The sequence below is a fragment of the Solanum verrucosum genome, unplaced genomic scaffold (assembly GCF_900185275.1).
Source record: "Solanum verrucosum unplaced genomic scaffold, falcon-dt-bn FXZP01000060.1, whole genome shotgun sequence".
In the NCBI taxonomy this organism is placed as follows: Eukaryota; Viridiplantae; Streptophyta; class Magnoliopsida; order Solanales; family Solanaceae; genus Solanum; species Solanum verrucosum.
Window position 1 is genome coordinate 11,664,254 of NW_026020129.1, and position 21,720 is coordinate 11,685,973.

General features: G+C 34.1%; 3 protein-coding genes across 4 annotated transcripts; 2 read left to right on the forward strand and 1 right to left on the reverse strand.

Moving 5' to 3' along the window:
* The first annotated feature begins 1,037 nt into the window (after positions 1-1,037).
* Positions 1,038-6,736, forward strand: LOC125826609 (probable inactive purple acid phosphatase 27). The gene is made up of 12 exons (XM_049505960.1): positions 1,038-1,256; positions 1,362-1,453; positions 1,532-1,601; positions 1,681-1,803; positions 2,125-2,217; positions 2,381-2,510; positions 3,251-3,332; positions 3,431-3,563; positions 4,590-4,795; positions 4,878-5,003; positions 5,883-6,192; positions 6,309-6,736. The coding sequence occupies exons 1-12, from the start codon at positions 1,101-1,103 to the stop codon at positions 6,612-6,614; spliced, it is 1,827 nt and encodes a 608-aa protein (XP_049361917.1). The 5' UTR covers positions 1,038-1,100; the 3' UTR covers positions 6,615-6,736.
* LOC125826615 (uncharacterized) lies at positions 6,567-11,703 on the reverse strand. 2 transcript variants are annotated; one of them, XM_049505966.1, is made up of 8 exons: positions 11,282-11,670; positions 10,671-10,854; positions 10,338-10,588; positions 9,248-9,362; positions 8,156-8,248; positions 7,755-7,898; positions 7,366-7,484; positions 6,848-7,074 (listed from the first exon to the last, which is right to left on the reverse strand). In XM_049505966.1, exons 1-7 carry the CDS (start codon positions 11,647-11,649, stop codon positions 7,368-7,370), a joined length of 1,272 nt encoding a protein of 423 aa, XP_049361923.1. In that variant the 5' UTR covers positions 11,650-11,670; the 3' UTR covers positions 6,848-7,074; positions 7,366-7,367. The 2 variants fall into 2 exon arrangements, with proteins under 2 accessions (XP_049361924.1, XP_049361923.1); XM_049505967.1 differs by having other exon boundaries at positions 6,567-7,484; positions 11,282-11,703.
* A 2,964-nt stretch (positions 11,704-14,667) lies between these two features.
* Positions 14,668-15,708, forward strand: LOC125826619 (uncharacterized protein At5g39865-like). The gene has a single exon (XM_049505973.1). It carries the CDS (start codon positions 14,681-14,683, stop codon positions 15,665-15,667), a length of 987 nt encoding a protein of 328 aa, XP_049361930.1. The 5' UTR covers positions 14,668-14,680; the 3' UTR covers positions 15,668-15,708.
* The last annotated feature ends 6,012 nt before the right edge of the window (positions 15,709-21,720 follow it).

The following is a 21,720-nucleotide window of genomic DNA, read 5'->3' on the forward strand; positions in this document are numbered from 1 at the left end:
ATGCCGGTTAATTGTTTCAAGTGAATGTTGAAAAGTTTCACAATTGTGAGGTGTGAGTTAAAGTGACTATATGTGGGTGCAAATAATAAATTTTATATCGGTGAGAATAATAAATTTTAAAAAATAATGATGTGATTATAAATTTTATTTACATATGAAACAAATGGTTAGTAGATATAAATGTGAGGTTGTTTTAACAAAATATAAACTAATGGATCAAGTATTGTATTAAAATATCTCAAATCATGATATGAAATCACCATGTAATTCCATATCATGGTTTTTGGAGAATATGATATCACCTCTCATGATATGAAATCATGAGATGAAATCAGCGTAAAATCGCATGTCCAAACGCTGATTTCATCTCACGATACCATATCGTGATATGGTATCGCATGGCCAAACGCCTACTAAAAGAAATGAAATATGCTTTTGTTTGCTATTAAAATTTTAGGGACCAATAAGCAGTCAATCCTTTTCCATATCAATTTACTGTATTGTATGTCTGGTGTACGATTATCACCATAATTTGACATATATATTGGCAGTGTAAAATAACATTATTAGATTACTTCAATCAATTATATATACTAGTACCATTTCATAACAATCCTGGATTGATAATTTGTAAGAGATAATAATTATAGTACTCCTATTAATTTTTGTAATAATCATGAATTTGTTTATGTAGCCAGTATAAGAGGTAAAACTATAATTCAATAAATCGTTTTGTTTAATGGTGCAAGATTGATGAGATAAAAAAAAGATTTACCTAATATTTTCACTTCCCCTGCAATTTAATTGTGATGATTTTGGAGCAACACAGATTTGGGTTTAAGTTTAGGACCATTTAATCTTAAGAATGCAAATTACAATGACACTGATGTGAGAGTGAGAGTGAGAGTGAGAGGATCAAATTTGACTTTTTAAATTTAGCATAGAAAATGCGATAGTATATGTGTTTGTTATGTAGCCACATAGTCAAGATTTACATTATTAAAAAAGAAGAGAAGAGAAAACCATAATTGTACAATATTTGTTGGAATCAAAAGGCAAAAGCAGAAAGGCGGCCACTTTTGCCTAAATTTCAAGTAGTAATGAAGAGTTTTGTTGTATGGTTTTTGGTGTTAGTGGGTGTTGCTTCAGGTCATAGTGGAGAGCAGCCCTTGTCAAATATAGCAATCGACAGAGCTACTCTCGCACTTGATGAATCAATCACCATTAAAGCTTATCCATTTATTCTTGCTCCCAAGGTACTAATTTCTTTTTTAGGGAGTGAAAACCAATATTAGGGCTAAATTGAAGCATTCTCAATCCATGTAACTAGTAATCATATCTTAATTAACATGACATGACAGGGTGGTGACACTGAATGGGTAACTGTGGATCTTGACAACCCCAACCCATTACATGATGACTGGGTTGGAGTTTTCTCTCCAGCAAAATTCAAGTATGTATTGTTAAATTTGCTACTTCATATATACAACTCTCGATATTGAGTTAATATTGTAGTCCTTTTGCATCTCAGTGGATCCACATGTTATTTGGAAAATGATCATAAGGAACAGCCTCCATATATTTGTACAGCCCCAATAAAGGTGACTACAGTTCAACCATAATTTTAAGAAATCAAACAATTGTTTGCATTTTCTAACCAAAATAATGTGTCTGTCGCAGTATAACTTTGCAAATTTCTCCAATGCGGACTACGTCAAAACGGGAAAAACTTCTCTGAAGTTCCAGTTAATCAATCAGCGGGCAGATTTCTCCTTTGTATTGTTCACAGGCGGGTTGTCAAATGTCAGTTAATCAACTTATCTCTATACTTAATCATCTTCTCTCCTTTTTTCCGTTTTCGCTCCCACCCCAAATCACTACTTTTGGTTTCCATTAATCATGTTAAAGTTCTTATCATATATGTAGTTGAATTCTAGATGAATTTGTTATAAAGCAAATATGCAAACAGAAATAAAACTTCCATACAACTTAGCATTCAAATTCCACCATGCATATCTGCATACTGATACCATAGATGATACCTGCAAACGCATTAGCTGCCCAAATGTTTGCTAGTCTTCTGTATTTTCGTCATGTTTCCTCAATACAGTATATTTGTTGCAGCCAAAGCTGGTAGGAGTTTCAAATTACATATCATTTGCAAATCCAAAAGCACCACTTTATCCGCGGCTTGCTTTGGGGAAATTATGGAATGAAGTAAGTTGGTGCTAATCTCCAGTATTATGTTGTCTAATGTTAAGGAAGGCACTTTGTCCTTGCAATATATACACTAGCTATGTCACCATGAAGTAAATCTTCAGTTTCTTTTAAGGTGCAACGAATTTCAAATGAATCTCATTCATCTCTTCTCCTTCCTTAGATGACATTGACCTGGACAAGCGGCTATAATTTACTTGAAGCTGTTCCTTTCATTGATTGGGGTCGAAAGGGTGATCCTCAACATCGCTCACCAGCAGGAACATTGACATTTGATAGAAATACAATGTGTGGTATGTTACAATTTTTTAGTTTGAAGTTATGTTTCAAATTTAGAAAGTGGGGGAAGAACAATAAGTATCATACCTACAAATGATTTATGGATGACGATCCATAGTTAGCTTTAGCAGCAGGTGCTTCCCTGTTCTGTAATAATCATTTGCAAAAGCTCTCAAGTTAGATAAAGAGACTCTTCTATTTTCTACCTGCAGCTTCAACCTGTTTTAAACATATTTAAGCATGCACAAAAAACTACACTCCTTTTTAAAGTAAACTACACACTATTTGGAGTTTGAGTTTTATCATTTGTGCATATCCATAAAAAAACTACACTCCTTTTTAAAGTAAACTGCACACTATTTGGGAGTTCGAGTTTTATCATTTGGGCATATGCACTTCCACTTTCTAACACTAGAACTAGCATAGAGCGCTGTCCCATATTCCTCTTATTGACTAATGCTGCATGTGGTCATGGCCTATATATAAGACAGACTGTTGGTGTCTAGTCCATCTTCTGTAAAGGATGTCTACAAAGGTTCTCAGTGAACGTTAGACTTCAGAATTTCAATAAAACTTTGAAGGGTTAGAAATCATGATATTTAAGCTTAATTGACGAGGAGAATCAAGTCCTGCAATCATTGGATAAAGTTTTGTCCAATTAAACCAGCTGCTCTTTCATTATATCTTACTCCATCATTTGCGAGCCAATGAGATATATCAGCATGAAGTAATACTTCTCTTATGTATGCTTCAGGTTCACCTGCTCGAACAGTTGGCTGGCGTGATCCAGGGTTCATACACACTAGCTTCATGAAGGATCTGTGGCCAAGCACCTTGTAAGTTTGTTGTACAAATTGTATTGCGTCAGGAATAAAACTTTTACTTGATATCAGTTCATGTATATTTGTGTTCGATGAAATGATAAATACATCAGGTACACATACAAGATGGGTCATATGTTGTCAAATGGTTCCTACGTGTGGAGTAAGATGTATTCCTTTAGATCATCACCATATCCAGGACAAGACTCATTGCAGCGTGTCATAATTTTTGGAGACATGGGAAAGGTAACTTCAGTTGCCAATTACTGAAAGTTTGATAATCCATTCTCTGCTCTTTCTCGATATAGTATCAAAACTAACAGCATGTTTTCTTGTAAAAATGAATTTATAATAGTAAGTAAATCACTCTCGATATCCCAGAAGTGTCGTTTAAAGTGTTATATTGGGAGGACTAGTCTGATATCCATTCAACTATCATTCTTCCTACTCTGGATATGAAAATTCAGCTCATTACATTCTCATATTAGCAAAAGTTGGACTTTTGGTCCTAAACAGCTTGATTCCACAGATTAATGTGAAAGAATGTTTTCTAGGCATAGATTTTAAGCATCGTTTCAATAGTAACTCTTATACCAGGTTTGTACCAAATTTCTCTGCAGCACTCACTAAGTGCATTGTAATTTAAGTTTAAGATGTATGTGAGTAGTTTTTCGAGCCAACAAACTTTTCATTTACTACCACATATTTGAACAACGATCTCTTCATTTATAATCATATTTCCCTTAGAATGTGTTTGATCGGATAAACTACCAACTCTATGCTTGTGTTACCACTGATCCTATAAGAATGTAAAGCCACTTCATGTGGCATCAGTCATTTACCTTTGAATAGAAATTAACTGTTATACTTTATATTGATGGCCAAAGGCTAAGCTTGGTTTTTCTTCTTTGTTGAGCACTTAATGCCAATCTGGAAATTTGCTTGTAGGATTACCTCTCACTGACATAAGCTGAATGTAGCGGTAATCTCTTATGGTTCCCCTATGCTGAGGCTCTGTCCATTCTAGAGTAACTTTGTGCATTTTACAAAAGCATCACCTACCATTTACCAACTTGAAGAAGTGTGCTTCATTTACGGTCTGGTGAATATCAGTAGACCCTTTTGGTGGATTATTCTTGTAGTTGTTCGTTTGAGCAGAAGACCTGGATTCACTCACAGAATCTTTTGTTTTTGTCGTGTTCCTTACCTTACTCCAATCAATTTTTTTGTCAATACTTAAATCACAAAACTAAACTGCATAGTGATTTTCAGGCTGAGCGGGATGGTTCAAATGAGTATAGTAATTATCAGCCAGGCTCACTGAATACAACGGACCAACTCATCAATGACCTTAAAAACATTGACATAGTTTTCCATATAGGAGATATTACCTATGCCAATGGATACATATCACAATGGGACCAATTTACTGCACAAGTGGAACCTATTGCATCAACCGTACCATATATGATTGCAAGGTTCGCACCCTTAACAATGTTGTCTGTGATTAAGCTTCAATCTTGGCTTTTCTCTGTTTATTCTTCTATGATTTTCATGCAGTGGTAATCATGAGCGTGATTGGCCTGGAACTGGTTCCTTCTATGATGTTATGGACTCTGGTGGAGAATGTGGAGTGCTAGCTCAGACCATGTTTTATGTTCCTGCTGATAATAGAGCTAACTTTTGGTAATAAACTATTCTGCCTCCTTTGTTATATGTGACATGAAGGTTTAGAGAATTATCTGTTTAGTTAGAGTGCCCTCTCTCCCTCTCCCAACACCCCTCTCCCCCCCAATCCCACCCCCATCACGTTCAGTTGTGATAAGTACAAAATGGGTGCGTAACTTTTCTGTATTGGGCAAAAGAGGGGGCTTTCAGGATTGTTCAAGTGCTTATACTGAAATAATCAAACAGATCAAGTTTATACACTGAAACAATCCAACAGATCAAGGTCCTTTTGTTCTCTTTTTAGTGCAAGGAGCAGTTTGTTAATGATGCAGAATCAATTCTTAGCCTCTTAGAGTCCCTCTAAGATTAGAAAGTGGTTCCTTTTTTGGTTTTTGCTCCACCTGTAATTACTTCAGCACTTCCTAAGTGCTGTTTTTATAATACGATTACCTTCCTCTCAGAAAAAGAAAGTTCAAGTGCTTGTGCTGAAGAGTAGTTTGTTCATGTGCACATTTTCTAGTCATTTCATGATTCAGAGGTCTTGCTTGGTTTTAATTTGTCCAGTCTCTGTAGTGAATGAAATGAGTTGATTGTTTTTAAAGTCATTTTGCACTTTTCACATATTTGAAATACTTTAGAAGCTATAGACGAATATGTTGAAGTTTGGTTCTTAAAAAACAAATTAAGAAATTATTTTGGGATGGTGGAAGCGAGAATGAGCAATTTACATTCCAAACGATAGCTTATTTTCATTCTCTGTTCATTGCAACTGAGTCTTATATATTAGGAATGTCCTTCAGCAAATATTATAGAGCACCCTCATCCTCAAGAAAATATGGAACACCCTCTTTGGTAGCTTCTTACATTTTGATATGACCTTGTGTATCACAACTGCAGGTATTCAACAAATTATGGCATGTTTCACTTTTGCATAGCAGACAGTGAGCATGATTGGAGAGAGGGGTCTGAGCAATACAGATTTATTGAACATTGTCTTGCTTCAGTAGACAGACAGAAGCAGCCTTGGCTGATATTTGCTGCTCATCGGGTTCTTGGTTACTCTTCAGACAAATGGTATGGCTTGGAAGGCTCATTTGAGGAGCCAATGGGAAGGGAAAGCTTGCAGAAGCTTTGGCAGAAGTATAAAGTGGATATTGCATTTTATGGTCATGTCCATAACTATGAAAGAACTTGTCCCATTTATCAGGTAAGCAGTGCTACTTCTTTTCAATGTTGAATCATGCAATTCTTTTCTGAAGTCATAGAACTCAGTACTAGAAATAACATCCATTCTCATTGTTTTTTCACTTTTCTATGATGCAGAACCGATGTGTGAACTCGGAAAGATCACACTATTCTGGTATTGTCAATGGAACAATCCATGTTGTTGTGGGTGGCGGAGGGAGCCACTTATCAGAATTCACCCCAATTAATACCACTTGGAGTCTTTACAGGGATTACGATTGGGGATTCGTCAAGCTTACAGCATTTAATCATTCATCACTACTTTTTGAATACAAAAAGAGTAGGGACGGGAAAGTTTATGATTCTTTCACTATCTCAAGAGACTATAAAGACGTCTTAGCTTGTGTTCACGATGGTTGTGAGCCAACAACTTTTGCATCTTGAATCAAACTGTAAACGTATACTAGGGAAAAGAATTCAGCTACAGAATTTGTTGGAATTGGTTCCAACAAATACAAGAAGCCATAATGTACACTATCTTTGGATTTAGCAAATCTATTTTCACTACTGGCAGAACACAGTTTTCCAGCTCTGATGTGATGCTCTAAAATCTATCCCAAAATCAGAAATTAGACGCAGCTATCTCACTTAAGATTGATAATCTCCTTCCCAGGGGAAAAAAAACGAAAAGATAATTGAAGCTGTTCACAAAGAAACAACAGCAAATTCCAAAAACTTCTGGAGCAGACTAATTATGCAAAAGAACAAAGGAAAGCCATGTGCATTTCTTTTGTATCCACTGATGTTACCTTCAACACTGCCTTACCAAAATTTCAACCCTGTTTGAACAATATTACGTCAATGATTAATTGTTGGACACCGGAGCAAAAGTTCAGCTGTGGGCCTGCATTCAGAAGCTAAGGATTTTCAGAGCCCATTTATCTTCTTCATGTAAAGGTTTAGCGTTCCCAAATTATGAATAAAGGGTAGACAAGATGAGGAGAAAAGCAGTGAAAGCCCCTTGTTGGATGAAGCCAAAACGTATTCTTTCGCACCATTATCCTCATCTTACATGACACAAAAATGTTACTTTCATGGTGTAGGTTAGAATGATTATATGCCCATCACTCAGTTTAATTTCATAACCATGCAAGTTTATATGGTTAGTTCAAAAAGCGTTTCCTGCACATTGCACCTTTAACCAGCCATCTCTGCATCTTGAGTTGAATTTCCATCTTCAACATACGAACTGATTGATGCAAAAAGATGCTCAATTCTCAGAGGAGAATACCGAGCTGCGTGCTGGAACAAGACCTGACAAACAAAACCAGGTTACTGTGTCAAATAAAATATATCAATGATAACAAGGACTTCATTTGTGAAACGAATTCCATTTAAACAGTGGAGACACATCACAAAGCAAATCATGTGATGACCTGACAAATCACAAGAATAATTTGCATGGAGGATGTTCATGACAAATGCAGAGTACATCAACACCAGATTTGAGATATTGAAATTTTAAACTAGTAACTAAATTAGCAATTCCTACAAAGGGCGTGGAATCCGAATCCACCATCTAACCTTCGAGTAACTATCAGCAAAAGCACGTGCACGATTGGATTTGCCCAGGTATTTCAGATCAGCCTTCTCCAGTTTACTGTCAACAACAACTACTCCTCCTTCACCTATAGCAAATTTTATAAGATCTCCACAGTGAAGTTCTGTCTGAAGACCATGAGAACAGATTTAGTAATGGATAAGTCAAGACATGACACAGAATAAAAGAAAAAATAAAAGTGGAGAGACAATAAGAGTTGTAATGAATTACACTCCCCTGGTACCAAAAGACGGAGGCATTTACTTCCTCTTCCAATTTCAGAGGATTGAGAAAGCTGATTAGGAGGGCCTTTCCTTACAGCTCCTCTATCCTTCCTCCTTTAAATTGCAATTTAATAAAGTGCAAAATAATAATATGATCAAACCTTTTGCATGAATTCACCAAGTAAGCAACCAAATATGACAGGAGGGTCATCAGATGTAGCCAGTCTGCCATCATCCAGGAGCTCCAAAACTACCTGGTTGTACAACAAAAGAAATACATTAAGCCCTGGTTACAAAGATCTCACTTTTATTTCTAATTTAACGTTGGCTTTCTTAGAAGACATTGGGAGAAAAGATTAGCAAAAAGGCAAATGAGTCGTTTAGTTGTTTTACCCCGGGGTTAGCAATCCTGGGATTGTTATCCCACAGAGAGACCAGAGTGGTTTAAAAATAATACAACAAATTTGGTATAAGCAATCCCAAATTACTGATCTCACAATAATAAATTTTACCAAACATGGGATAAAATAATCCCAAAATGCTAATATGTTATCCCACAAACCAAAACGACCCCTAAGAAATGTAACACAAACTACACATTGTACTTTCAAACACTGTAAAAAGGGAGAGTTTTTTTTTTTTTTTCGAGGAACAAAAAAGGGAGAGCTTTATTTGCCTTAGAAAGTACAAAACCAACTTTTTTCGTATACATATCAAGAATGGTCTTGTCCTCATTGGAGAAGCAGCTCCAATTGGATTCTTCAACTTAAGGTTTGGGTATTCAACACTTCTAATTTGTACAATTCATTTGTATTCCAATTGGTTTGCATTTGTTTCGGTTTGAGTTGGAAGTTGGTTCGTAGCTGGGATTTGGTTAATAGGGACGCGAATAGCATGTGATTTCTGGATGTTAGTATAACATGTTACATCCGAAAGTTAGTTTTACAATCTTTGCATGACCTTATGATGATATGCCTGATATTATCTGTTGGCACCCATGCTACAAGAAGTCTAAATGGTGCACTTGGTTGAATGTTGAGTTATTTTTTTAAAATTATTTTTTAATTTAAATTGGGCAAGGCCCATATATTCATAAAATAATGCTGAGTTATTTACCTAGAGGTCTAGAGATTAATTCTCGTTTAAAAGCATTTTTTCCTTCCTTTATTAGTGGTGCACCCATATTCTAGAAATCTTAGATTCGCCTCTAAATAACAGCTTTCAAAATCAAAAAAGTACATAGTGTAATGTACCTGTTGTTGACTTTGAACTTGTCCTTTATTGTCTGTATCAATGACATACTGACTACAATGTTCATCCTTCCAAACCAATGATAGAGGTGTATTTCCTGTTTGATATTGTGCATGCCTGAGCAGGATGGACAAATTAAGATTATGATCAAATGAAAGAAGAAAAAATCACCTGGAGATTTCCTAAGGCCATGAGGTACAGAAACTTAAAAGTTTTGATTATTGATGGTGCTTGAGAAACTACAACAAAACTAGACAATTTAACACTAGGACAGCATACACCATCTAGAGTGCCATGGTCCAACTCCAATGCATGATCTATAACTTTCCCAAATCATGTGAGTGTTGAATTCTAGTTCCATGATTGGTAACATTGTCACTGTAGCCATTAAAATGAACAGTGCAGAGAAGGAAAAAGGCAGGATAAACCTACAGGTGAATTCAGAAAAGGACCAGGCCGTTCACAAGCAACTTCTAAATGCCATCCATACGCAACGTATCTGAGTAGTGCACAATATAAGTTAGAACTAAATGGTGGAATAGGCTTGATTTTGAAAGGTTATAAGATAAGTGGAGCTGGTTAAGTTGCTGAGAAAGCACATAATTCTAAGGACCTGACCCGTGTTACCTAACACCTCAACTAGCTATTCATTCCAATGAATGCACATATATGCAAACAAATTGCTTATCATACGGCGGATGCAGCAATCAAGATTTCAGAAACTTAAGTTGTAACAGCTCCGTCTCAACTAGGTTTAAAGGTTTTAGAAAGCCTGCCCATCCAAGACTAACTCTGAAAAAAAGGACAACTTGTCTTCTCATGTATAACACTTGAAACATCACACCAAGCACTATCCATTATGTGAAAAACTTTAACGGTCAAAGGAAGTAAGGACAAGTCAAAAGCAAATCTTACTTACTGAGTTACCTCCTTATATGCTTGCCTCCCCACCCGCCACCCCCACCCCTTTTTTTATCAGTGAAATAGATGAAGAAGATGAGCTAATAACTTCAGGAGCAAATCATGTTCATAGTTTGTATTAAATTGCCTTCTACTAAACAAATGAGAGATAAACAGCAAAAAAGATCTTACTTGTTGTAAAACAGTAATCCATCCTTGACATATGGAACTTGTCCTGCATAAGCTGTCTGTAGGCCTTCTTTGTCACAGTTGTAGACAGGAAGAGCACTAAATTTATATTTATGATAAGTTGAGGGAACATCACAAGCCCCCGTCTCAGCAAGCTTGCTGTTTAACCAAAAGAATCTGAATTCGGCAGTGCACTCATATAATGAAATTCCCGCCCAACAAACACCGTCAATGACATAATAAGTCTCATCAGACTGCCACAACAAAGGCAGTGCAGAATATTTCAGTTATACAGAACAAAATATGAGCAACAATGCTACATGTTTCAATTGTTACCTCGTGAAATATGCAATCAAGAATACAGTATGATTGAGCAGCTTTACTGTTATTAGTCCTGGCACCATTGGGTAGAGCAGAAGGAAAACGGTGCAAGAGAACTCCATTGCGCAGTCTACTGATTGTTGTTCCATTTGAAGAAACAACAAAACATCGTTTTCCAGCAGGCCTAGCAAATACATACCTGCACATCAAATTCAACCTAAGATTAATAATATGCTTGATTGTGTTTGTTTAGTTTGAATCAAGCAAGACATCCACAGCAAATATACAGTTCCGACTACTTGTCCGACAAATAAGTGAAGTTTTTGTGGTAGGCTAAGATGCAGATAACCATGGCATCAAAGTAGAATAAACTAAGTATGAAGTATTTTCTAGTTGAAGCAAAAAGCATTCAATTTTGACCTAATTCTACAAAAGTTGAACCTAGAATACAAAGTTGAAAAGCCATTATGACCTCAATCTCTGTAAATGTTGAACATCAAACATTCAACAAGCATCAAAATTTGGAGACTTTTTAAGTGAAATTAGAATTTAATGTACAATATCAAAACTAAATAAATAGAGAAAATTGAATATATATAAATGTGGAAATGTTATTGAAAAGTCACCAATCGGTATTCAATTTATCGGGAACATCAATCATCCACTCGGGAAGCATAAGCTGCTTGGCAAACCATAACCGAGCATCAGGTCCTCTCAGCTTGGTAGCTTGACGAAGATCATGTGCGTCCTTATGATGTCCATAATCGTCGTCGACTTCTTCGGGACAGGATTCAAGTTCGTCGGTAACTTGTATGTCGACCTGCTGTTCTTGGGAAGAGGATTGAAGAGAGAGGACAGTGGAAGCTAAACGACGGGCTTGTAGCTGAGCGTCGTGGCGGTTTTGTGACTGGCGGAGCAATGAAAGTTCTCGGCGTCTTTGTTGGTCGGAGATCGCCGGGCGTTTGAACGGACGGCGTATGTCGTGTGAACTCATCCTCTATGACGCGAAGTTTGGCAATGGAACTTTGCAGCGATTCCTCTTCTATTCCATAAATCGCTATTTTTCAAAATACCAATCACCAAATTACTCCGTGCTAATTACTACTATGTCCTTTATGTGTCTAAAAGTAATAGTGATATCAAACATCAGAATGATAAATGGACCTGTTAGGCCCAAACGACTCTAATTTCATATCAGGTTCCCACTTTCAATGCTTCAATTTTTATTATATTTACATTTTAACCAATTCTCTAAATTGCTCCAACTCAAATACAGGCCTCAAAACTTGGGATACCCCTCCCTTCAATCTTTGTATTGCACAAGTGGATCCAAAGTTTTAAGTATCACTTTTGAAAATTTAATAGTTTTGCTCATACTTTTATTAAAAGTTTATACATTTTTAATTATGAACTCAATTATTATCATAATGAAGTTATTATAGAAATCTAATAAAGTTCAAATTTTAAATTTGCTCTTATTACATGATTTTGACAAGTGGTTTGTTCATGCATCAATGTACAAAAATCCAGGTGTTTGGCTCAACGATGATCATATATATACAATATTGGGCTATTGGCATGGAACATGGTTTCCACATCATGCTTGTGACTTGTGAGTGACAGAATCAATTTTGTATTTTGAAATATAAAGGACATGTGATATGAAATTAGATTGATTTGAAGTTGAAATTTTATTTGAATAATTTTTAAAGCTATGTTTTTTCTCATAAACATGAAAAATACACAAATTATGAATAGGATTAGAGTTGTTGTATAGTGATTCTAATTATATTTATATCACACAAATATATCCATAATCCAATTTCTATGGAGTAATAAATAAAGTTAGACGACCTATCTAAAAAAACCAAAAAAGAAAGAGAGGGACAAAAGTGAATGTGGAGGCTCATCATTTTTGGTCTTTACGACAGAAATAGTAACCTTAGGGGTCGAATTTGAAAATGAAATATTTGAGCGGTAAAATACCAAAGAGGACGCTGCATTCACACACGTCCATGTCCATTTTTCAAAAATTGAATAAAAACTCCTCAAACTAATATTTTCCAAAAAGGAGTATGCAAATTTGATGTCAGGAAGTGGATTCATCATTAAGATGTTTCCTCTAGCCTGAGCATAAGTGTCATTTAGTCCCATAAGGAAGTGAATAAGCTTTTCATCCTCCATAGATTTCTCCATTTTATGTTTTCCTTGACACACACATACATAAGAACATTTGATGTTTTAATTCAAAAAGTCTAGTTCATCCCAGAGTCTTTTAAGATTAGTGAAATATCCTGCTATGTTATTGTTTCCTTGAACTAACCTACTTAATTCCTTCTGCAAGTGAAAGAGTTTAGCACCATTTGACTGACCAAAGCGATGCTCCAAGCTGAGCCAAAGTTCTCTAGCAGATCTGGAGTAAATCACACTATCAGCAATATCCCTGGAGAGAGAGTTGAGCAACCATGAAGCACCATGTCATTACATCTGGTCCATAGTTGTAGATCTGAAGAACCAGCAGCTAGTGCAGATTGATCCCCTGTAATAAAACCCAGTTTGTTCTTTGCTCAAAGAGCAATAAGAGCAGATCTCTTCCATGCCTGGTATCCTTTGCCATCAAATACACCATTAACAAGAGTCATACCAGGTGCATCTGAGTTTGTGGGGAAATAGGGGTGATTGGAATTAATTCCTAGAGTAGTTTTAGTACTATCAGTCGTTGCTCCAGTAGAGACTACAGAATCAGGCATTCCTATTGCTTAGGGTGATAGATTAAAATATAGAGGATTTGTGATTAGCTATGCTCTGATACCATGAAAGAAAGCAAACATTATTGGAAAATTTATGTGTATATTGATGATCCAAAATACAATTGTTGATCTTATATTTATATACAAGAGAGGAAATAAAAAGAACCTTCTATTCTAACTGCTATGCCAGATGTACAAGATTAATTGGCTCAACCTATAACAAACTTTATTCCTTTTCTATGTATATACATTGCATATTTCAGCCATATGCATATCTATTGTCTATTGGGCCATTTATACGAAATGGTCTGATGACTTCTTTTATCTGAGGTGGGCTTTTAGCTAGCCCAGTGTTAAAACAATTGTTTAACCCAGAGTATACATGCCTTTTGTCCTTTTCAGACCAAATGAGGGGATTCGACTTTTCCGATGAAATCAAAGCCAAACATGAAGCTCTTGTCTTGTTTTTCTTTTCTCCCTTTGACAACTCCTTTCCTTGTGTATCACCAATAATTCCAACAGTTTTTGCTCATACTTTTATTAGAAGTTTATACATTTTTACTTATGAACTCAATTGAAGTTATTGTAGAAATCTATAAATTCAAATTTTAAATTTACCCTTATTACATGATTTGACAAGTGGTTTGTTCATGCACCAATGTACAAAAATCCAGGTATTTGGCTAGCGATGATCATATATATACAATATTGGGCTATTGGCAAGGAACATGGTTTCCACATCATGCTTGTGAGTGACAAAATCAATTTTGTATTGAAATATAAAGGACATGTGATATGAAATTAGATTGATTTAAAGTTGAAATTTTATTTGAATAATTTATAAAGTTATATTTTTTCTTATAAACATGAAAAATACACAAATTATGAATAGGATTAGAGCTGTTGTATAGTGATTCTAATTATATTTATATTTATATCACACAAATATATCCATAATCCAATTTCTATGGAGTAATAAATAAAGTTAGACCTATCTAAAACAAACCAAAAAAGAAAGAGAGGACAAAAGTGATGTGGAGGCTCACCCTTTTTGGTCTTTACGACAGAAACAGTAACTTTAGGGGTCGAATTTGAAAATGAAATATTTGAGCGGTAAAATACCAAAGAGGACCCTGCATTCACACGCGTCCATGTCCATTTTTCAAAAATTGAATACAAACTCCTCGAACTCCGCCATTAAACTAATACTATTATCAAAATCTCCGTTGTCTTCATCACACTCTTCACTTCGTTGACTCTATTCTGCCATTGCAAATGGGTTGCGTTTCATCCACTCTGCTCAATCAAGACAATGAATTCACCAATATGGGTGGCTCTGCTGCCGGTTTTAGCCACCACATTGTCTCTCTAACTTCCACCACTTATGGTCTCTTGACCCTTGATCCACCTTCAACTCCCCCACCCACCACTGTCCCTCCCACCCCTACCCCACCACCTCGCCACACTCTTGGTTCGCTTTTCCCAAGCCCCTTGTCGGAACCCAGAATCCTCAAGTCCGACATCATCAACTCTTGGGAACTTATGGCTGGTCTTGATTCCACCTCCACCACACCCATCTCTGACAGCTTTCGATTTCCCTCTTTACGCAAATCAACCCCTGATTCTAGTTTCAGATTCTTGAATAAATCATCCCCCAACAAAGAGAATTCAAGCCCCAATATTCCATCTTTTACCGATGCACTTGATAAAGCTGACATTTTTAACCCCACGAGATTGTCTTCTGCTTTCGTGCTTGATGGGTTTGAAAAGCTTTGTCCGCCAAATGGTGAGGGTAAAATTGTGATCTATACGACAACGTTGAGGGGTGTGAGGAAGACCTTTGAGGCTTGTAATGCTGTGAGATCAGCGATTGAGGGGCTTGGGGTTTTGTATTCTGAGAGGGAAATTTCGATGGATAGAGGTTTCAGGGAAGAATTGAAGGAGCTGATGAAGGGTAAAGAGAGCACTGAGTTAATACCTCCAAGGGTGTTCTTTAAAGGGAGGTACATTGGAGGAGCTGAGGACGTGATGAGGATTGTGGAGGAGGGAAATTTTGGGGATTTGCTTCAAGGGTTGCCTAAGATGAAAGCTGGTTCTGTTTGTGAGGGTTGTGGGGGTGTCAGGTTCATGCCTTGTTTTACATGTAATGGGAGCTGCAAGATGGTGAAGGAAGACGTGGAACAGAATGAAGGCAGAGCTGTCGTGGTGCGGTGTACTGAGTGTAATGAAAATGGATTGGTGCTTTGCCCCATTTGCTGCTGAGTGATGCAGGATCTGTGACTCTGAGGACCTAGCTCGGTTAGTCTCTAATGCACTCTCCTTTATTTGCATACATATATCTAAACTTGGTGCTCCTTTGGCAAATTAACCTTGATGAATAAGGATTGATGTTCACTATGGTATAAGATTGTAATTCAATAACTCGGGATATAATTTATTGAGTTACTGCTACCTTTGGTATTTGAATTTTTTGAATACTTACTAACTGGTTATAACAGTGTTGCATAAACTAATTCTGTACAGCCATAAAGAGAAAGCATAGTATAACATTTAGTACCACCAGCAGTGCTAGGCTGTAAGCATTTTTAAATACCATGGTACTTTTTGTGATTACATTGGACTGCTTCTGAAATGGAATTACTCCATGAACAGCTCGAGGCCCAGAGATTGATTGGAATGGTACTTGGAACACCTATGCTGATTTCTGAACTGAAAAAAGAAGTATTTGAATTAAGTTTGAGGGCTACTTTAGTTATTTATACCCTTCTTTTGTCAAGGAGAGACGTGTGTTTCTCAAACTAATAAGTGATAGTTTAGGTATGAAACTCACACTGTCAATAGTTTAGGTATGAAACTCAAAACAAATGGATAGTTTAGGTGTGTTTTTGACACTTATCTCCTTTATTAAAGGACACAACTTTCTTTATAAATCATTTGTACCAAACATTGATATCTCTGTTAGAATCCCTATACTTATTTCTGCGCCAAGGAAAGTGGTATTCCCTCTATTCCATTTTATATGAGATCATTTCCTTTCTAATATAATCCAAAAAGAATTACACACTTTTATGTTTGAAACATTTAGCTATGGAGTTTACTCTCAATGACATGATTTTATAGCCAGAAATTTCATGGCATAATAGATACCACATGATCCAAGGGTCTCTCGTTCCATGCCCAGTCAAATAAGTTCTAATAGAATGAAACAGAGGGAGCATCTGTAATAATTTGAGGGCTATTTCAGCCATTACTATTTGGCAGTAGTCACTTGCCTTTATTAAAGCATTCTTGCTTTCCCTACAGACCCATACAGGTTCTTGTTTGTCCTAAACCAGTTAACTAAAGAATTGTTTAGTTGATTCTTTCTTCTTCTACTTTGTGAATACAAATTACTGGTTTGAGTTTCTTCTTAGGTAATGCAATGGATTACATTATTCAATTGATTATCTGGATCAATAAGCTTGTATGATAATAATGTTGCATTTAGATTTGTATTTTTGACCAACAGAAGCTAACTGACTGATATGATTAATCTCATCAAAACTTGCTTCTTAAATCTCGGTCAGGGTCCAGTTCTATTTATAGTGGGATAAATGGATTATGTACACACCAAGTTGCAAGATGATATTTTACGTGAAGCTCTCAAGGACAGCTTTTGAAAGATTTAGCTCAAGTTGAGTGAAGATTCAGCACTAAACTAAACTGCGGGTAGTTTCTCAGATTCTGAATGAATCAACTGGCCCATAGGTGTTATCTACCTGTGTCATGAGACGCAGTGTAAATTAAAACGTACCAATAATATATCAATGCTAAGTAACTATGATATGATTATGATAAATTTTGCTGCTTTTACCTTACTTACGGATAGCTTCTCAATGGTAACTACAACATTTCTTGTGTTCTTCTGTGGGTGAATTTTGCTGTTTTTTCAGAAATGGTCACTTTTCAACTTGGAAGTTACCAGTAAAACTCCTGAAATAACCACATTTAGAACGAAAAATTTTATTCTGAGCGATGCACAAGTATGATGTGGCAGACAAGAGTTATATGAGGCCCATTTATATTTGGAAAAACTACCTAACTACACATACATCACTACCATATATACTATAATTACCTCTAGTTTAAAACAATTACATATACTACCACTTTTAATATTTATATCACATATTTTAAAAAATTTAATTAGATACACAAATCTCTTAAATATGGTATTGGATAATTATCTTAAATTTAATCTCCTTAATTAATGGTCCACATTAACAACTCAGAATTTTTATCGCATAAATCCGTTCCCCACCCCACTTCCACTTCCACTAACCCTCATTCTTCCTCCATCTTCTCCCTTTTTCTTCCTTCATCCTCTAAATACATATTTGCATGTTCAAATCAGCATTATACATATATGTTTGTTTTTATTATTTTATTATTCTCATGTATCTTGGTTTTGTATCTGAGTTAAAGTTCATAATGTTCTGACATTCAATTTTAAAAAGTTCTACAAATTAGGTTTTATATTTTTTGATTTTGTTGTTTCTCAAATACTTTAATGGCTGGTCATTCTCAAAATCAGATGATTATTGTTAAAGGTACTACACATTAACAATATTATACTAAATCAAGCAACTTCTATTTGTTATTTTCACTCATGAGTTTTTCATTGTAGGGATTGACTCTTCATCCGTTAACATTCAAGCCGAGAATAGATCTAAGTATAGGAACGACTCAACCAAGAGGGAAGAGTTATGCCAAGCTTTACTTAACATAATAAATACACCATTAGATATGCAACAATGTTGGATACACATCAAATGTACATGTATCTAGTTAAGAGTTGATGTATCTAAGTTTAAATTATATGTATTTGTGAGAAAAAATTCAGATGCTAAAAAAAAGGAAGAATTTTGAATTTTTTTACTTTTTTTTGGATTAGTGATAAGACAGATACTCTAACATCGTGAGTTGTTCCTAAATTCAATTGTTTCAATTACATTTCATATTTAGATACACAATTTATGTATATGCTTACAACTTACTATGTATTCAAGATACACGTTTTTGAATATAATGTATGAAATTGATACTTGATACATCAAATTAATACTAGATACATACGAAAGATACATGAAATTAGATCATATAAATAGATACATAAAATTAATAATAGACACATATAGCAAATACACGAAATTAACACTAGATACATCTATTATACATATGAATGTACTTGTACGATACTCATGTATCTAAGTGTTTAGTTTGTAGGATACATCATCTATTGATAATAGATACATCAAATTAATGAATTAATTATTTTAAGAGTAATAAAATGAAATTAATCAAATTACATGACCAAGATATACATGTTTTTGTTTTTTATTAATAATAATATTAATGAATTTATTATTTCAAAGAATAATAAATGAAATTAATTAAACATAAATGCACTCCTTGATTTGTCCTATATTAAGAGATTTGATTAATTTAATTTCCAGAATTAATATATTCTAAAAATCATCAATTACTCCTCTAATTAAGCAAATCAGTTACAATCAATTAATTTAAACAAATAAAATACGTATCTTGATTTTAAATTCGGCAGATACATGTATCTCACAGATTCAAACTCATGTATCTTAAGTATGAAATATGGTAGAAGAAGTGATATTTGAAACTATCGGGAATCTTAGTAATTATGACCTAAACTAGTGGGATTTATGTAGTTTGCCCTTTATATTTTGCCAAGTGGATCCCTTTCAGAAAAAGGGGACACTCCCCTTTCTCTCTCTTCCTTTTAACGTTTTTGCCCTTTCTTACTTCTTTTACTTTTTTTTTTTTCCTTTGGTTTCTTTTCTAAAACACTTGTTCCAAATTATATACTTTCATACTTAAATAACTTTATTCATGAAAAATATGAAATTCAAAAAATTTTGCTTGGCTCATTTTATTTATTACATTTTTATATTGTTTTTCCATCTCATATTAATTATTTATATTATTAAAATAGTTATATAAAATTATTTTTTAATTTACAAAGATATGATTAATTAAAAAATTTCTATTTTATTATAACAATTAATTATTTTTGAAAGTATAAATAAAATTTATAAAGTTACCAAAAAAAATTAAGGTATATATTTTATTTGTGTTTTCTTAAGAAATTTGTAAAAGAAAAAGTAGATCATTAATATAAAAAATAAAGAAGGTATAAATTTAATATGTTCTTTTATTTTTCTCTCAACAATTTCATAATCCAAAAACACTTCAATCCAAATACTCTTCAATAAGTAACTAAAACGGAAAGAACATCAATGATCTTGAAAAACAATTACATAAGTTTTGTCTTTTTGATACTATTGTCATGAAATTCAAAAATGAAAAACATTCATAAACACCAACATAAATACATATTATTTCCGTCAATTTATACCATATTTGTATTCTTAAAAATCAAGATAGGTGAAATTTAATAAATATTTTGCTTATCTACTTTTCTTACATGTTCTTAAAGAAATTATAAATATACATAATATTTTTAATAATTTATTCCTTAAAAGAATTTTTGCAATTTTACAAAATTTATTTATAAAAAAAAAAATTAATTGTTAGGATTAAAAAAACTACTTATATCTTGATTTTATAAACTAAAAAATAAATTTCAAACAACTATTTTAATAGAATAAACAATATAGAATAGAAAAAATAATATTAAAATAATAAACTAAAAACGTATATAATAATTGTAAATTTAAATCAAAATTCAGTACGTAAAAAAAGAAAAGCATAAACTAATTAATTTAGTGGGTTGATTACATGAATTTTCACTAAATTTTTTTTCAATTTCACTATCCTCAATTTTCTTGAGTTCATCCAAAAATAAGTAAATTTAATTTTTTCGACATATTACTTTAATTTCCCCTCAAATAAATAGTAATAGAGATATAAAATATATAATAGATACCGTGTGTGAGTTTCAAATTTTCTTTATTAAAACGAAAAAAAAATTACACTAAGAATTAACAAGCAAAAAGGAAAATGCAAGTAAGAAAGAAAAAGTAAAAGAAAAGATTAAAATTAGAAAGAAAAAGTAGGAAATAAGTACATTATGGGTCCCACAATATACATGTGGCAGCCAAATGTATATTGTGGGATCCATAATGTACTTATTTCCCTACTTTATGTGTGAAAAGATACAGGGCAAAAACGTTAAAAGGAATAGAGAGAGAGGAGTGTCCCCTTTTTCTGAAAGGGATCCACTTGGCAAAATATAAATGGGCCTCATCATATTTGTGGCTCGCCCTGAATAAAAATTTCCCATTTAGAACAATGACAAAATGTAAAAGTGCCGCATTATTTAATTAATTAATTAAATAAAAGAAGAGGTAAAAGGCCCAATTGTAGCTAAGAGATATATTAGGTGTGGAAATGGCTCCTTCCAGTCATAGGGAATAAGAAAGCAACAATATAATGTCCAATGGGTCCTAGCTAGCTGCCTTCACGAATCATGAGTAGGGTATAATCAAAGATTCATAGAGCTACAAGTCAATCCACTAGTCACCTCTTCTTTCAACAATATATTTATTTATTTTCTATAATCCTACCATTACACTAGCTTACACGTACGTAGCACTATATTAGTCTCACTCTAACATATATACTTCTATTCGCTAGGCTTTGATCACTTAATATTTTTGCTTCTCCTGGAATTTCATAATAGTACATACCTATAATTAATTAAAGTAGTAGTTGATGTTGTAGAAAACATTAAAGTGTTAGTTTGTTATGTTAAAATAGTTGATGTTGCGATAAGATTAGAACATTTAAACCAACATATAATAATAATAATAATAATAATAATAAAGAAAAGATAAAAAGGTGCACTCTCAACGTTTGAGAAGGTAACGTTAATTAATGAATAAATGGGACCAATTTGTCAACACAGTGTTATGATTAATGGTAAGAAAATGAAGTTTGGTGATGAAACGAACATAAATTCATTTGATTCAGTGCCTCTTAATGTAATGTTATAATTAGCAGAACCACCGCCACTCTAACCATCATGCACATCAATCAATTCTATCAATAGTTTTATGGTGTATATACCTTGTTATTATAACCTAATTAATTATTTCTTATATATATTCTTGTCGGTGAAACCCTTTAATAGACTTGTGTGTGCTTCCTTATTGAGAGATCAAGTACCTAAAATGATATAGACATTTGTGAAATTAAGAATTAATATAACTATAACAAAGTTGGAGCTGCAATACAATGTTTCATCCTCGTATGAGACCATCAAACAATTAATATATACA

Coding starts and splice junctions, on each gene's coding strand:
- LOC125826619 (XM_049505973.1), top strand. CDS start 14,681: ATGGGTTGCGTTTCATCCACTCTGCTCAATCAAGACAATGAATTCACC.
- LOC125826615 (XM_049505967.1), bottom strand. CDS start 11,649: ATGAGTTCACACGACATACGCCGTCCGTTCAAACGCCCGGCGATCTCC. Junction 10,589..10,670: donor TTGATTGCATATTTCACGAG/GTAACAATTGAA, acceptor TTGTTGTGGCAG/TCTGATGAGACTTATTATGT. Junction 7,899..8,155: donor TTGGTGAATTCATGCAAAAG/GTTTGATCATAT, acceptor CATGGTCTTCAG/ACAGAACTTCACTGTGGAGA.
- LOC125826609 (XM_049505960.1), top strand. CDS start 1,101: ATGAAGAGTTTTGTTGTATGGTTTTTGGTGTTAGTGGGTGTTGCTTCA. Junction 1,602..1,680: donor TTTGTACAGCCCCAATAAAG/GTGACTACAGTT, acceptor TGTCTGTCGCAG/TATAACTTTGCAAATTTCTC. Junction 1,804..2,124: donor TCACAGGCGGGTTGTCAAAT/GTCAGTTAATCA, acceptor TATTTGTTGCAG/CCAAAGCTGGTAGGAGTTTC.